The sequence below is a fragment of the Caloenas nicobarica genome, chromosome 5 (assembly GCF_036013445.1).
Source record: "Caloenas nicobarica isolate bCalNic1 chromosome 5, bCalNic1.hap1, whole genome shotgun sequence".
NCBI lineage: Eukaryota > Metazoa > Chordata > Aves > Columbiformes > Columbidae > Caloenas > Caloenas nicobarica.
In genome coordinates, this window is record NC_088249.1 from 53,651,888 (window position 1) to 53,668,601 (window position 16,714).

Here is a 16,714-nt window from a genome sequence, read left to right on the forward strand (position 1 = left end):
GATAAAGCTGTATCCTTCCTTATAAAAGTACTTTACCAAAAATGCTCAAGCAAGTAGAATGCTGTCCATAGTTGTCATTTGTGGCATCTAAAATGAAATTTAATCCCGGTTGTGTTTCTCGGTTCTTATAGCTGCATGTTTTGTGTGGCAAATGAAGCATGACTGGGACACCTGGATTTCTTTCAGAGTTTCACATGAGGTGGGCTGCTGTGACTTAGTGAAGAACAAGTGAAGGATGGGGCCCAAAGAAGTAAGAAAAACTGAATTCATTTAATCAGCTAAAAAGATAAACTTTTATTATTGTTGGGGAAGGAAAAGGAAGATACGTAGATCATTGTAGGGCTTTTTAATCTTCCCTTGTAAAATTACTAATGGTGTGAATTCTTGAGACATCGTTTGTATCAAGTGTTTGCAGGCTTCATTTATTATCTACTAACCAAAATTAGCATTGTAGAACCAAAGCAATACCAAGCTTTTCTCCTACATTTCTCTTGAGAACACTGTATTTATTCAAGATTTTAGAAGCAAGTCTCTGGAAACCCCTGATCGCTTCAGAAAAGGATTCCCCTTTACACTATACAGCAGGCACTGAAACCATGATACAAAATTTATTTCATGCTAGAATTGTTTTGCATAACATTGTGCATGCATTTTACTCAGTACTAAATTGCATACAATTCTGTTGTCTTGTTTCTTAAACTTTGAGACCATTTATACTTGAGTATTTTCCTGATTTTGTACTATAAGTCCCAGTTTTAAAATAACACCTCTTTTGTTTAAAATTCATACTGATTACTTAATATGAACAATTTATGAAGGGTCTTTACGTTGGATCTATACATCAATAAAATACAACATAACGAGAGCTGGAAAATTAAATCTAGACCAGCTGTTACTGTCAGGTCCGAAGGAAGGTCCCATGTGTCACAAGCATGCCAACAAAAACAGACAGGAAAAAGTTTCTCTTATTTTTATACACTTCTAATTGGATTAAAAGTTCTTGATTTCCATGTTGGTGTGATGAACTGTGAAGGCATGGTCAATATGACCGATGACTGCCTGATTGCACTTTTTAAAACCATTACTCTGTATCTTGTATACAAAAAGAAGCGATCCATAGCAAAGAAATGTACAATTTTATAATGTTTTACATTTTGGCTACAACAATGTATGTAAAAGTAAAGAGCTTTGAAAGAAAATATATAACTTTGCTTTTTCTTCTTTTTGTTTTCTGTTTTTTGTTTGTGGTTTTTATCTTTTTTTTTCTTTTTTCTTTTTTGTCTTCATGCAATTCATGCTATGGAACAAAAAAAAAAAAGATTTAAAAAAAAAAAAAGGATCTTCTACAGTTTTGTTACATTTTGGCCGTAGAAAAAGCCTGCATCTCTGGTACAACTCCGAAACCACGAAGAATCGTCCATAAAACCTGCATGGAGCGAGTTAACTTTGTCCAAATGAGAAGGTCTTCTGTGCCTGCACAGTTCCACACAGATGTTTATTAGCCATCAATGTTCATCTCCATCTTGCCTTGTCAGGTCACTCTGACTGCCTCTGTTGGCATATATTTAGCAATGACTGGACTTTCTTTGCAAAGATCTGCATGTAAAGAATACAATCAGTACTTGAGCTTCTTCCCTGTGCTTTTCACATCAAGCTTGGCATCTTAGTTTTAAAGTAAGGAGGAAAAGGTGAAATAGCTACATGCAGAGGCAGCCATATTCTTCTTCAACAGGATTGATTTTCCATGCAGTCAGCCAGACTGAGACCTCTCTACAGTGTGTCTGAGTATTGCTTTCAGCTTAAAATAGGCGCCCATGCAAAGTTTCATCCTACTGTGCTTGTTTCCTCAAACTCCTGCAGGGTTCCTATGGCTCAAAAATATCCTGAGAAAAGCAAAATCTTCCATCGTTGGCATGTTTCAGCATCAACTAAATGCCCAACCCACTTCATACAGAGCCAGTAGATCCACCATTAGCCAAAATAAGCATAGACTAGCAGGATGCACGAGGAAGGAAACTCTCTGGTGCATCTACCCTTCATCCTATGTACTGATACCATGCAGCACGTATGGCCCACCAGTACTACGCGAGTGCCTGCCTATTGTCATCTGAGTGCTATTTAGGAGTGTTGTCACCTAGCATCAGTAGTAACACCATTCCCAGCAGGTGCTACTGTGAGACATTGCATCTTCAGACTTAGTCACCTGGATTATATGCAACATAGCATAGGCTAATTGAAAATAAAGCTTTTTAGACCATTCTCTGCTACTGATCCATGCTACAAAATAGATGGGATGGGAGACCAAGAACGTCTCACTGGACTAGGAGAGCTGTAGGGCGCAGACACTGAGGATAATCCTATCGCTTTTCCACTTATGCCAGCTATGCTGTTAAGGCTCCGTGACATTTCGTAACCTTCATTTGAAAGAAAAATGCAAAGTACAGCATTGGATCAATGACAGAATGGACTAAGAATGAGGTCAACATTGTAGCCAGTTCAATAGCATCCGCATGCACAGACATGCCGAGAGTAGTATCGCTTGCAACGTGACTCAGAAGGCCACTAGAACAAGTTTTAAAAATATATATATTTTTTAAAAAATCATAATTTCTCAAGGATGGTCAGGCTATGTAATTGATCCTACAGGCAGCAACATAGTTGTACCCTAAAAAAAAAAAAAGAGTCAGTGGGAGGGATTTTCTCTGTCTCCATCATACACTCACACATACCTCTCCCTTCCACTTAATGCATTTTGACCCCAAGCAAGATTAAGGTTTCTGGTATCTTTGGGGGCAGGAGGGGGAAAAGGCAGCAAAATCCATAGAATTTATTGTGTTGCTATAGAGATACTACTCATTTGTTCTCAGCATTTAAAAAACAAAACAAAAAAAACCCCAACAAACCAAAATTGCATGCATTTGGTTTCCCTCCGTTCCCCCCCCCGCTTCTTTTTCAGACATGCACATAAACAGCTCAGCAAGTGTACAGAGAGTTGCACAAACTATGGATGAAATTCTGTTGGAACAACAATTAAGATGCTCTCAACGTGTTTCAAACAGGCCAACAATATGCTGACGTATATTACTCTTTAGCCAACCAGCCTCTGTTCCATTCAGTAACGAGAGGCGGTTGCAGTGCATCGTGAAAACCATACATTCCTCATCCCAAAGGATGTGCCATTTGGAGTGTTCCCCTGATCCACTGAAACCACCCGAACTCGCCCAGGCTGAATGAACGTGGCCAATGCTTATCCAATACAGAATCAAGTAAAATACTTTGCTACAAAGGTAAATTTTAGAGAATATACTTTCATATGAAAGTCTTGTGGTCCAACTATATCTTTGTTGATGATAAGCTCTAAACTTATAAATACATACACTATCTATAACTTGCACTTACTATAACTATTGCCCATCGTACAATGGCACATGGGAATTCTATGCTCCATACACAGTGTATGGTTACATGATACAATCTTCGCAGTTTTAAAATATTGACTATATCATATACTATATACAGTACACCAGTGAGAAACACTGATTTGAAGAGATTTCTTTTCCAGTTTTCCTATTCCTTGTCAACTCTGATGCATATATATGCAACTCTAATTTTGGTTTGTATGGTTTCCTCATGTTAAATTATTTAAACAAAACAGTTTATTTCAAGAAGGGAAGGTTTTTTTCGTTTGATTTGATTTGATTTCTGTTGTTAAATACATTATTCTGACCATTAGCAAACTAAAATGCAGTTACTTCTGAGAGATCTGAAGCTGTCAGAAGTCTGAGAAACTAACTAGTAATGATTTATTTATGAAAGTGATTTTAGATGGATTATTTTCCAATTGTAAGGCACCTGTGCTAACAGATGTTTTGTATGCTTCTCTTTCTTTGTTGAACTGAACAGCTATGAATATCCAAATAATTTGGTTTAGTGCTCTGTTAAGGTAGCCGAATAATTATTTCATAATTCTTGAGGATGTTTTGCTTTTGTGTTTTGCCTTTTCTGTCTGCCACCTCCAGTCTGTGCTCCTCAGAGTCTGGTAAGAACTGTGAGCTTTCCAAGTGGCAAACCTTCATTGCTATGAAATGATAATTGGCCTCTCCTTCGAGGACGGGCTAATTTAAGGACACTGTAGAGTATCCTCCACTAAAGCATACTGCACCAGCTGGGGTGGAAGACTTGACTGCCTAGCATAGCTGTGTGGCGTAGTTACAGCTCCTCAGGCTTTTCTTTCTGAAAGAAATAGGTTAGAAACTCCAAATGCAGACATCAGGTGGTGGTTTCCAGCCCAAACGTGCATCTCTACAGCAAGCGCACTATTGCGTGCTACAACTACGGCTGACTTTCTCTTACTTATTTAAAACTGTTACTAACTACATGGTTACAGGACCCCAGCTACATACCCTTTCTTATTCCTCCATCAGGCGGGCAGGGATATTCCCCGGTTGATAAGAGGAAGCAGGGTCCATATCTCTCCCGAGTGCCAGAGCGGGTAAAGGGCAGGCCCTCATCAGGCGTAATAGCCTGGTCTATGTGGGGACAGTCTTCGTTTGCCAGCGCCGCCTTGGCCACCTCCCCATTCAGTTTCGAATCTTCAAACATATAAGCAGAAGGCTATTGAAACACTATGCACTGTTTATTAGAGTTCCAGCTGTAAATTAAGGGTTCACAGCTAAAGAGTTCTATAGCGACACTATAAAAGGTAGCACATCTGTCCTAGACACTGCGTTCACGTGCACTGCACCAAAATAAAATAAAGTCTGTTAAGTGGGAGGAGAAACAAAACGTGATCGCGTTAGGTGTAACAGCAGCCACCTGTACTTCCACATGGAGGGGCAGTTTCAGAAACGGGCGTGCATTGGTTCCTAGTCCTGCGAGCAGAAGACCGCGGTTAGAAGTCGGATTATGTTTTTGCATGACATTGGATGGCACATGAATGACTTGTTTGTCATGAAGCCTACTGTCACTCAGAGCTTTGGAGAGGCAGTGGACTGTGAGTTGTGTATTAGTATTTGAGTATATTCTGTTTGTGTTGATTTATACCTGTGTGTAATATCACCGAGGGGAAAATTCCTGCTCTTCCCCTCCCCAAAATTTACACACATTATTTTATGGCATTTCCAGTACCAGTCATGCAGAATGGCTGTACATGTCTTAGACACACAGAGTATATTACATATGGAAATATGACAGCAGAATGTGGATTTTTTAAAAGCAATCCATTTTCTGGTGTTCTCTGAAACACATACAGTACTTGCAATGCCAGCATGGGACACTACATACAGAAAGCACTACAGCAGGCCATGAGTTTGAAAAGTGGAGTAAATAATGAAAATAGGTTGTCAGATTTGCCCATTTTGCTCCACAAATTCCCATGAGGATAGACTGAGAATAGTATTTTTTCTCTGTGTGACTTGTTTGATATTTATAAAACAATTTACAGTGCTGTTTAGTGTGGAATTTATTTTAGAGTTTTAAAGTGCAAATTAGAGTATTGAGAATATACTCGAAATATGGCACAGCTCGATATGAGTATTTTGGTTGAAGGGAGGAAAAAACAGTCAAACGTGCTTTCTGAAGTTTCACAAATGCTGAGATATGTTAACTGAGTGGTATTGGCAGCATCCTACACCTCGGTTGCACAATGCTTATAACCTAGATGCTCTAAGGCAATGGGTGGTCCTGCAAGTCTTTAAGGAAAGACAAACTCAATGGATAGACTTAATTTCAATGCCTCTTCCAGATTCGTGTACTAGCTTGTTCTGAACGCTACATGATGCTGTCATTTATTTTGCAATAGTTTTGAAGCCAAGTAATAAAACAAGCCCAAAACAAAAAATACATTAGGTAGAGTTTGGAGATATGATTCTGATCCTCTGGTTTCAGACAGACAACAATGACGAACAGTAGGTAAAAGCCTTTTCAAGTTGCGTTTGTTGCTTTGCGCATACACACACATATGTATGTGACATATTATGCATCTGTCCATGCGGCAGTAGTTGCATTCTATGCCTTTTACTTAGATTTCACTGGTTTGTCACAACATAAACAATCTTTTCTGCAGATCTAACCTCTGCCTCTTTTCTTCTCCATGCAGAATTAGCCAATTGTTTCCCCAAAGAGGGAGGTAGTAATGTTTTGTTTTGTGAGCAACGCAGTAATTAGGTCTCTCAATGCATTTTTTAAAAAAAATGCAAAAGCTATAGGTGCATTATAATACTTGTGGACACTAATTTCATTAGGATTCCAAAGTTTTAAGGTTACACTGGGCTGCAATTCTTTTCTGTTCATAATACTCACTGCTGTTTAATACTACTCTTTGCACAAAAACCTGGCACAGCTGCCATAGTAACGACATTGCAGATACTGAGCTGTTGATTTGAAAATCACTTAACTGCTTGGGGAGAGCTGCTGTTCTCATGAGGATGAGCAAAGAACTGGGCTTCTTCCTAAGCCTCTACTGCTACAAGCTGATGATTCTAATCCTGAAATGCAGGAGGCAGCTGTGTCAGCAGAGCTCTGCATTGAAATCTCTGAGACTCCCACTGCTACACCTGAGCCTGGGTTTGTAAAATAAACTGGTAGTGATGGAGGGACACTGGTCCATTTCTGGAGCTTAAAACACCTCTGGGCAGAGTGATTGTGGGCAGGCTGCTCACTGGTAACAACCATTCATCATTTTGGAAGCAGCTTGCAGACTGTTGTGCTTGGATGACAAGAAAATGGACCTTCTTGGAAATAGTTTCTTAAATTGCATTATACATCGCTAGCAACTGGAGCTGGAACTTGTTTGTGCAGCCTGCTCAGCATCCCATAGCACTGAACAATTTTTCTCTATACTTGTTGAAAATCCACAACCTGGTTATTTCTATTCAACAGCAAGAGAACAGAGTAGCTGGAAACATGGACAAATCACTGAACTGTCCTAATAATGTCCCTTGAATATTCCATGCGTGGGCCATGCCTTAGGGATCACATTCTGGATAGCAATGCTAATCTACAATGACAGTTTTGCTAAATGTTTAGGAAGCAGAGAAATTACGAGGACAGAAGACTGTATCTATTGCTGGTCTATATAAGTAAGCGTTAAGTAGAGTAGTTGTGTTCCAAACCACTGTCTGCAGCACCTAATTCTCTGAAGGCAGGACTTGACAATCATGTGATATTAAATATGTGATTGGCCTGTTATGGGAATAAAGAAAACATGACTGAGGTCATCAGCCCACAGTTGAAACTCCCCACTGTTTTCATTAGCAGATCTACATGCTAAACAATTCCAGGAATGGTGTCTGAAGATGGAATGAAGCAATGTTATTTTAGGTCGATTTTGCAAGTTTCAATTTGCATGTTTGCTTTTTCTAAGATTGACTTTGGTTTGAGAGAACTCCAGATAAAGCAAAACGACTGAAACCATTACTGTCTGGTGACTACCGGTCTAGTTATACCAATGACAACTACTTCTAGCTTCTTAAAACTTCTAAGGCTTGATTCTGGCTGAACAAATTCACATGTGTGTCTCCTTTCCTGCTAGCAGAATTTGAATTAGGCTCATGCTGCATGTTTTGTTCTTTAGGTTCTGTTTCATGAAAAAAAAAAGTCAATGTTATCATCTCTGTTTTACAGATGGGTAAAACTACCATGCCGTGAAGTGAGTTGCCCACTACTACAGAAGGGGTTATTAACAACAAAATCTTCTGACTCTCTGCTAGGCACCTTATCTCCATAATTGTCCTGTCTGTGCATACCCAGTTAACTGCACCAGCTTTAAACATTCTCCTGCAGAGATTTTGCTGAGAAGCTAAAGAAGGTATTCAGCAGATCTCCCAGGTGAGTAGTTAGTTTCACAACTACCTCATTTATGTGCTTTCCACTTTCTTTTTCTCTCATCTCATCTGTCTCCATTTGCAGAAAAGTACTATTAAAATGCCTCAGGTGTTTCCAAGCAAACACTGAATTTCTAAATGGGGGGGCTGGGGGGGAAGGGACGGATTCTGAAAAAAGAAAAAAAACCCAACAAACCTTAGGAGAACTGCTGGATTTTGCGTTAGTATACTCTGCTTATTGCGGAGGAGCACATTAGAGACTGCCTATGTGTATGTGTCTCACCTCTTTTGTCATAGCGAATGGTTGCACACTGTCACAGTGACTTCACCAGTGCTGCTGGTTTTGATTATTTTGGTTATAACCTAGAGTCTGACACTGAATCTCCACCTGCTTGAACAGCATCTTATGTTCAGAGTATCAGTGGACATAATTGTATAATATATTAATTGACCTCAGTCTATGCTCGGAAATGTGGCACTTGTACAGAAGTGGTTCGTGCTCTGGGAAAGTCACGCCTGTCCTCTTTCCTTAAGCAAACACTGCCATTCTCCAACACCTGCCAAGAAACAAGTTCCTGGTTTACCCTTCTTACCTTGGATGTCTTCAGCGATTATGCGCAAGCCAGGGATAGTCCCATCTCACACTGTTTCCACTTGGGGTTGTAGCTGTCCCCTCTCTTTCGTTTCCCATGTGTCTACAGAGCTGTGAAGTGGTCACTTACCCCAAAGACTGGATGAGTTGAAAAGCACTTCCAGTGTGGACCATTTTCAGTCCTCACAGGGCTGGATATCCAGTGCCATTCCAGTCCTTATAGGAACATCTGTAGGTTGTAACCACTTTGACTGAAACAGGGCTGAGAGCAACTCCACAATTCATAGCATGTATTCATGCATATTTACTCACGAGTCAGTATCTGGATACCTGAACCATGCCAGGTTCTTTGATACTGTGTTAAAGAAGTTGGGGTTTTCTCAGCCCTAGATCAGAAACACAGCAATTGAGAGACATAGCGCTGTTGCCTTTGGTCGCATCAGGTCACTGGCAGTCTCTTCCAGAAGAACACAGGCTGTCTTCCTCCTGGCTACCCTTGCTTAAGGATTGAAAGAGACAAGGACCCAGCTTGAGTACCTACAACCTCCCTGAACAGACATTCGCCAATCCACAAAGGCTCAGGGAATTTCAGGGCTCTGCAGCCCTCTTATAAGGGAAGGGGTTGACAAGCAGGAAGGAGGTAGAGCAGCTGAATGCATAACCAGGCCAGAACTGAGAAAGGGAGCTGCTTGAAAGATGAAGATCTTTCTACTGGCGAGACTTTGTCTGACTAAAATTACATTCCACACCACCACCCCATGTACACCTAAAAATGAATCTACAGCTTGTCTAGATCTCAACTGTGCTCATACAGCCCCGACCCCAAACCTGGGATTGCCATTATTATGATCTGTGGATAGCCCCACTCCTGACCAATGGAGACTGTCCTTTGGTTCTCATTCAGAGCTTGAGGGTAATTTTCATTTGCCTATTTTAAACTCATGAAGTAATGATACATTGTCCATCAAGTTAATTACTCTTCTGGTTTTCATCTCTCTCACACTTTTCTAGTGATATAAAAGGGCTGTAAATGCGACAAACATCAGTTGTGTCATACTATGCTGGCAATGGGAAACTCTCTTGCTGGTTTTCACTGGCTCTTGGGCAAGTGACAGACTGGTACAGGAACAGAGGTGGTATGGCCCAGGTGACAGTGGACAACTGCTGTGCTCTAGCTTGTCTGAGCTACAAGCCTGTTAGGGGGAAGCTCAGCAGCTGTGAGGCTGCTGTAGTTTCTGCTGCAGGACAGAATTTCCCAGCTGTCTTTATTCTAGAGAAAATGCAAAGATTTTACATTCCTTTTTGCATCCTATTTTTACAGCATCACTTTTGCCTGATACTTCTTGTGCTAGGCAAATGCTTATGAAGAAGTTAAGAGCATGAATCCAAGTATTCAAAGACATTTACTCTGATTTGTGGAGGGTTAAGAGCTGCTCAGCATTTGAAAATACTCATTGACTTTATATCCCTAAATTTCTCTCTGAGAGTTTGCATGGAAAGGAAATATTTACAGTTCAATTCCCCACTCTCTTGAGTCTCTTTAATTCAAATTTCACTCCTGTTAGCAAGCTGTTTCTGTTTTAGTTGACTGGATAGTGTTTACTGTCCATTAATATTCATTGGCCACTCATCAATTGCACCAGTATAGATCACTTTATTTTTTTATACTAGACTCCATCTAAACTCTGCTGTGCTTCTTCACTGATTGAGAGAGGGTCAGAGCATAATAGTGAACCAGGAACCAAAGGAACTGCGCACTGAGAAAAATATGCTTTTCTTGAGTTAGTACATGGCTATGGCGATTTCTGAGTTAACACAATTTACTGACAAGAATAAGAGTAGCAATGAAGTGCATGCTGTCTCTCTAGAAAATTATCAGAAATGTCTATCAGGTATTTTTTATCATTCTTTCAGAGTAGTGTTTGGGGGTAGTTGGGGGACATTGTAAACAAAATGCTTTCTTCAGGACCTGATTCAGCAAAACAACAATTATGCTTCTGTGCCAGACCATCTTCAGCCACAGAAATCAATTTTTTTATGGGCTCCAGAGCCTCATTCAGGATTAAGAAATGTGGATCCCATGGGCAGGGCCTCGTTTTTGTTGGTGTTAAATCAGGTCCTTGGAGTGAAAGGGATATAACTATCTTAAATTAGAAAAAAAGATTTATAGAGAAGATACATTAAACCACAGACGAAGGATGATGAAATGATGAAATGAAGGCTTGGAGAGTATGGAAGGAAGTATTACATAGAGAAGAACAGCATAGAAAATGTGGGTTTAAACCTTTGAAAATGAGTAATGATGCATCAGCATGGGCATCACTGGTTTTCAAAATGGCAGTGAAAAAATCCTAAATTGGTAGGTTTGGGAATTTTTTCTGCTGGAGAGTAATGAAAATTAATTTTTCCCATGCAGACTATCTGAAAAAAAAAAAGAAGGTAATTTAACTAAGTAGTTCTATTGTCATACCAAGTACTTACTCTTTGCATTAATACCTCGCATCAGGTTTTGTGTGACAACCTCATTGAAGTTACCTATAGCCTGTGACATTCCTTGTTCTTTTGCACTAAAGAACTGTACTGTAATCTCCTCGGCTGCCCAACATGGAGCTCAGGTTGATGGGAATTGGAGAAAAACTTCACAGAATAAAATGTGACAGTCTGTAACATACACAAGTTGCAAGCAACGTACAGTAATAACAAGTAAATGTTAACAAACAGAGCGAAAGAGAGAAAGAGAAAAAGAGAGAGAAAATGTGAGGAACATGTAAAAGAATTAAGATTCCTATACAACAACTTAGTTTTAGTTACCCAAATATTCTAAGGCCATTAAAATAAAAATCTTTATTCGTTCTAGGTATCTTTATTAAAGTTTCCTGATCTTTATATTACTGCATATTTTGAAAGTTGCTATGAAGCTCTTCTAAGTAGATATCACACTGATGGACTTTACACTGGCACGAGAGCAGAATTTAGTATGCTACGTGAATACACGGAATCCTTCCGACCCAACCTACCTCTTCAGCATTTACTCACCACCGTGTTGACCTGGGTCCCTCCAGGAAGCCGTGTCCCCCAGTAAAGGCACTTCAGTGACGGTGGTGACCACCTCTCCCAGTACTAACTGGCCAACATAGTAACGTCACTCCCAGAGAATATCACCTTTGAGAGGTACTACTTCTTGAAGTGAGGTGACAGTATGTTGGCTGCCTACCTATTGGTACCGCTAGAGGAAATCCAGGAGCTCTAGTTAAGTAGATCCAGTGCATCTTGCTATTACGGGTATTATTGGATATGTGCTTAATGCAGCACTGAGAACCGTTGCTCCCGGAATTGTTGCACTGCAAAAAGGTCTAGAAGATTCTTCCTAGTTTTATCCTGACACTTCTGGGGTTTCACTTATACCCATCCTGGACTTCCAAGAGTCTCACTAACGCCATATTCTGTAGAACGCCACAGGTTGTTGACAGATCAGGTAGAGGTTGCAGGAAAATGCAGTCAGGTGAGTCATGCTACAATCTGACATTACTGCTCTGACTGAGGAATACAGTATGATGATCTGTACAGTATGGAAGGTGTCTGAGACATGGAGCATGGATGAATACAAAGATCAATGACAGCAGGAATGGTAGATTGCTTGTTATTTTGGCTTTGTGCTAGAGGGATATAAGCAAGTGGACTGGGCACAGAACTGGGACCTCACGCTCTAAAGGCTTTTGTCCCTGGCCTATTGTAATAACAGGCAGGTCATCCCAGCTGTCTAGTTCTACTGCAGCAGAGATGTACTTCTTGCACAGAGGTGCCTTTTTCTTGTATCTGTCCTGCAAACACCAGTCATGCTCAGTACAGCAGAAGGGAGAGATGCCAAGAGTACCAATTTTGTATCCAAGGAATGTGTTCTGCTCCGGATGGCATGGGAGCTGTAGTGGCAGGCATGTGTTTGAAAAAAAGGATTTACCATATTTACATCTGCCTTGTGCTGGAGGATTGGCACAGGTTGGCCTTGTCTGGCTGGAGTGCTTGTATCTATGTTTTCCCATCACTAAAAGTGCGTTGTGCTCATTAAGTTATTACGGTATGAAAAGTCCTAAGATTTGTTATTTAGTTCTACAATTCTTTTTCAGCTTAGTGCAGTCCTGCCCCTAAACACACTCATCCCTGGCTGTGGCCAGACCACAGAGGGCTGCATGGGGAGATTTATTTTCTTTTTTTTTTTCTTTTTTTTTGACATCTCACATAGTGCCAGAGAAAAGCATGAAACCCAGAGCACTGTGCTTGAATTCATAGCTCCTCCTGTTTGTTTTCAAATGACTTGGTTTAGAGGATGTTATTTTTTACTCAAATCCTAAAGTAAACATGCACCGTAGTACAAGTGACACCCACCAGTTGTATCTCTACAGGAAATGACAAATGAATAATCATACAATGAAGTATAACATTATATTAGTTATAAATTCTGCTTTGCGTGTGATTCACAGCTATGAGATTGCAGATATGCCACATAGGGCAGGGGGCAAGGAATAGATCCAAATTGCTTCCACCTAACTTCAGGCATTTAATTGAGCATCTTAAGCAAGAGCTGCAGAAAGCCACCCCCAGAGGGCAATTCAGATCATAGATGAGTGAATTATTCTCTGAGATAGCCTGACTTTTCTTCCGATATAAGGAGGACCTCAGGCAAATGCATCTTAAGTTAGATGAGAAGAACTGAGCATTATTCCTTTTATTTTGAGCTGTTACGATTTCTACATTAGATCGAGAGGACTCAATCTCCAGTGATATTAAGATGTGATCATTATCTCATTGGCTATTTTGGAGTGATGCATTTTGGATTTTCAAAGGCTAGAAAGGCTAAATAATGGGAGGAAAGAAAAAACACCTCCCTGTTACCTTTTCCACTGCCTTTTTAGTATGTCTTACATCCAACACATTTAAATGTGAAAGTCTTGAGCTGAAACAGACCTAAACTCTTTGCAGTTACATTGCTGTCTACTGTCCATCTTACAGAGAGGATCAAAGGTTTTACGACACTAAAATTAGATGAGACTTTTTTTTTTTTTGATGTTCAAAGTCATTTGGTCAGAGAATTTGCTTCCCCGTGGACTGAAGGACCACCACCATGACTAGATACCTACGGCTTTCACAATGCTTTGCTATCCATAAAAGCCACTGAAGTTCACAAACTACAATGAAATGTTAGGCAGCATAATGGGCCTGTAACAAGAACTGCCAAGAGTCCCCAGTTCCCACTGAGCTGTGGCACTTGAATTACAGTGCTCAGCACACTTCTGACATTAGAACCGGTGTGTTGCACAAGGAATACAGGTTATTTAGGTTATGGTGACAGAAATGATGAAAAATGAAGCCCTGAGAAAAGAGCAGCTCCTTCAGAAAGCATGAGTAATAAAACTGAGGTGGGTAATTCCACATTATTTCTAAAAGGAGATCAGCTCTCTCTCAGGAAATTACATTGAAATAATAGGTTCCTAATGTCACAGTTTACTCCAGTTCATCTGACCATGGAGTACACTGGAGTCACTATAACTATGTAGTTCCCATCTGCCAGTGACAGACTGAGATTGCTTTAACTATTCAGACTAGGGATAGTCGGGGAGTGGGTTATCGAAAATTGTTCTTTGGGCAGGTAAGTAAAAGAACCACAGAAATTTTTCTGAAGCTAAACTGTATTAGTAATGACAGACATTTTCCCTCTCCTCTTAGGTGTCTGAATTCTAGTAATATATCTTCCATATTTTTCAGCTATGCAATGAATAGAGGGTTTTGCCATCAGTACACTGTGAAAAAGTTTGCACAATACAATTGTGTGAAGATATGATATCCTTGGGGTATAGCTTCAGTGAAGCTGCATGCAGAGAGGATCAGACAGGTGAGAAATTCTTTTTTTGGCCATATTAAAATCAATATAAACACTGTGTGTGCTGGTATTTTAATACATATATGAAAACAAGAAAAGGTTGGGGTAGATCTCTGAACAAACCCAAAATAACCCATCACCTGTGCTTTATGTATTATAGATGCATTCTTAAGACCACAGCTCTGTGGCACCAGATAGTACCGTAGACATAAAATGAAGTTATGAATTCCGTTCATATTCTAAATTTCTTTTACAGGGTTGGAAAACGACATTCACAGCTTCATCCTATGGCAACTTTAGATTATAACCATACAGTCAACCTGTCCTTCAGGTAAGCACACTACCTCATAGTACAGTGGGACTGAAGAGTTGAGTAACACTTTCAAATCAAAACTGAGAGCTTTCAAGATTTGTTTTGCATGTTTTGAGGTTTTCGTACAAACTTGTACCTTAAAGTATTTCACTATGTGTACTGAGATTTTACAATAATTGGGGTTTGGGACAGAAATAGCTAAGTTTAAGTGGTTGAAGCCGGCTGCTTCTGGTTTGCTTCCGTTTGACGAAAATTTTGCTTTTCCTTTTTTTTTTTTTCCTGTTTTGCTTCTGTTATGATACTGACTGTCTGGAATACTCAAAGTCTTTAGAAAAAAGACACTGCAGCACAGCAGACTGTGGTTGATTGATGCTTATTTACTTACGTTCAACTAGTGGCTTTGCCACAGACCTTTCAAGTGACCTTGTTCAATTAAATTAAGCCCTGTGTCAAATGAAAATACTTGAGATTGCTTCCATTTTCTCTTTGCTGTCTACTTGGCCTGTTGGGTATGTGATTGTAATATAGTAGTTGCCACATACACAACAATGGCAAAATGAAGCCCTGATCTTGAATGGGGCATGTAAACAACACTGTAACATGACCAAGTTAATAGTTTGGCACAGTGATGCTAGAACTTGGTGGGTATATTTTAAGTGAAGGGACACCTGGTTCTCTATATTCTGAGATATCCCCAAGTCAAGGAGTTTTAGTCAAACTGGTCAGGTGAGATCTGCTCCTTTGTATCAGGCCCAGTTCCTCCAGGCACTATATAGGCTGTATCTTGAGAATTTACAGACATCAGAAACTGCCTTGAAGAAGATTTTTTGTATGGAGGAAATCTCTACTTTCTCAATGCTGCTGGTGAAGGCCTGCCTGCAATAGGAGCTCTGTCATCCTCTACTCTGACGTGTCCTTCCTCACCTCCTGCTGGTTTTCTGGCCACCCATTGACAGGATCAGACAGGATAGAGAGCAGGAAAGGTTGCTGCAGAAAAGGGGAGGCATGATAGAATCAAACTCTGACATTCTTTACATCAAATTAAAATCAAGTGCTGTTATTTAAAGATACCCTCCTGCCAGGTGTAGATTAGTGCAGGACTGAGCTGCTGAGAGTTCTGGGGACAATTTAAAAATTCAGTTCAGACCTACCACAATTTAAATGCAAACCATCTTTAGTTTGCCTGCAAATGACCACAGCATCATTGGCAGCAGCTGTGCACCCTGTGGGTGAAATTCTGCTGTTCGCATGTCCGTGCCAGGAAAGTGCTCCTTGGCCTGAGCGGAGGCACCGTGCCGTGGCTGTGCAGAGCTCTCCCTGCAGCCCCCTTGGCCCTGCGTGGGTGGGCTGAGACCAGCTGTAAACTGCTGCCTTGGTGCATGCGGGGGCTATAGAGAGGTAGTCACATGTGGAACTATTTCATACTCATCACGGTTTTGTGAAGTGTTAAATCATTCCACCACATGGAATATATGGAATTAATAAATTAATGTCATGTCCTCTATAGCTGAGCAGCCAAACAGGCTTTTTTTAGGATAACATATTAGATATATCCCAGGTTCCAGTACAGGTTGGGGAATGACCTATTAGAGAGCAGTGTAGGGGAAAGAGACCTGGGGGTCCTGGTGGACAGCAGGATGACCATGAGCCAGCACTGTGCCCTTGTGGCCAAGAAGGCCAATGGCATCCTGGGGTGTATTAGAAGGGGGGTGGTTAGTAGGTCCAGAGAGGTTCTCCTTCCCCTCTACTCTGCCCTGGTGAGACCTCATCTGGAATATTGTGTCCAGTTCTGGGCCCCTCAGTTCAAGAAGGACAGGGAACTGCTGGAGAGAGTCCAGCGCAGGGCCACAAAGATGATTAAGGGAGTGGAGCATCTCCCTTATGAGGAAAGGCTGAGGGAGCTGGGTCTCTTTAGCTTGGAGAAGAGGAGACTGAGGGGTGACCTCATCAATGTTTATAAATATATAAAGGGTGGGTGTCACGAGGATGGAGCCAGGCTCTTCTCGGTGACAACCAACAGTAAGACAAGGGGTAATGGGTCCAAGCTGGAACACAAGAGGTTCCACTTAAATGTGAGAAGAAACTTCTTCTCAGTGAGGGTGACAGAACAC

General features: G+C 40.7%; 2 protein-coding genes across 10 annotated transcripts in view; one reads left to right on the forward strand and one right to left on the reverse strand.

The window, feature by feature from the left end:
• The window catches only part of SERGEF (secretion regulating guanine nucleotide exchange factor), a 281,087-nt gene that overhangs the window by 163,351 nt on the left and 101,022 nt on the right, over nt 1-16,714 (forward strand). For 4 of the 5 annotated variants that reach the window (XR_010606276.1, XR_010606275.1, XR_010606278.1 and 1 more), the window contains exons 12-14: nt 7,710-7,827; nt 14,176-14,302; nt 14,547-14,621. The gene's annotated coding sequence lies outside the window, so the exon portion shown is untranslated. The other variant, XR_010606279.1, reaches the window with a different exon arrangement.
• Nucleotides 1-16,714, reverse strand: part of KCNC1 (potassium voltage-gated channel subfamily C member 1) — a 127,582-nt gene that overhangs the window by 17,479 nt on the left and 93,389 nt on the right. Inside the window, exons 3-4 of one of the 5 annotated variants that reach the window (XM_065635831.1) lie at nt 4,404-4,592; nt 311-2,414 (exon numbers count right to left, since the gene is read on the reverse strand). In XM_065635831.1, coding sequence (XP_065491903.1) covers nt 2,278-2,414; nt 4,404-4,592 — 326 coding nt within the window. In that variant the 3' untranslated portion in view covers nt 311-2,277. Of the gene's footprint in view, nt 1-310; nt 2,666-4,403; nt 4,593-16,714 lie in introns of those variants that run through there. The other 4 variants (XM_065635834.1, XM_065635835.1, XM_065635830.1 and 1 more) reach the window with 4 other exon arrangements.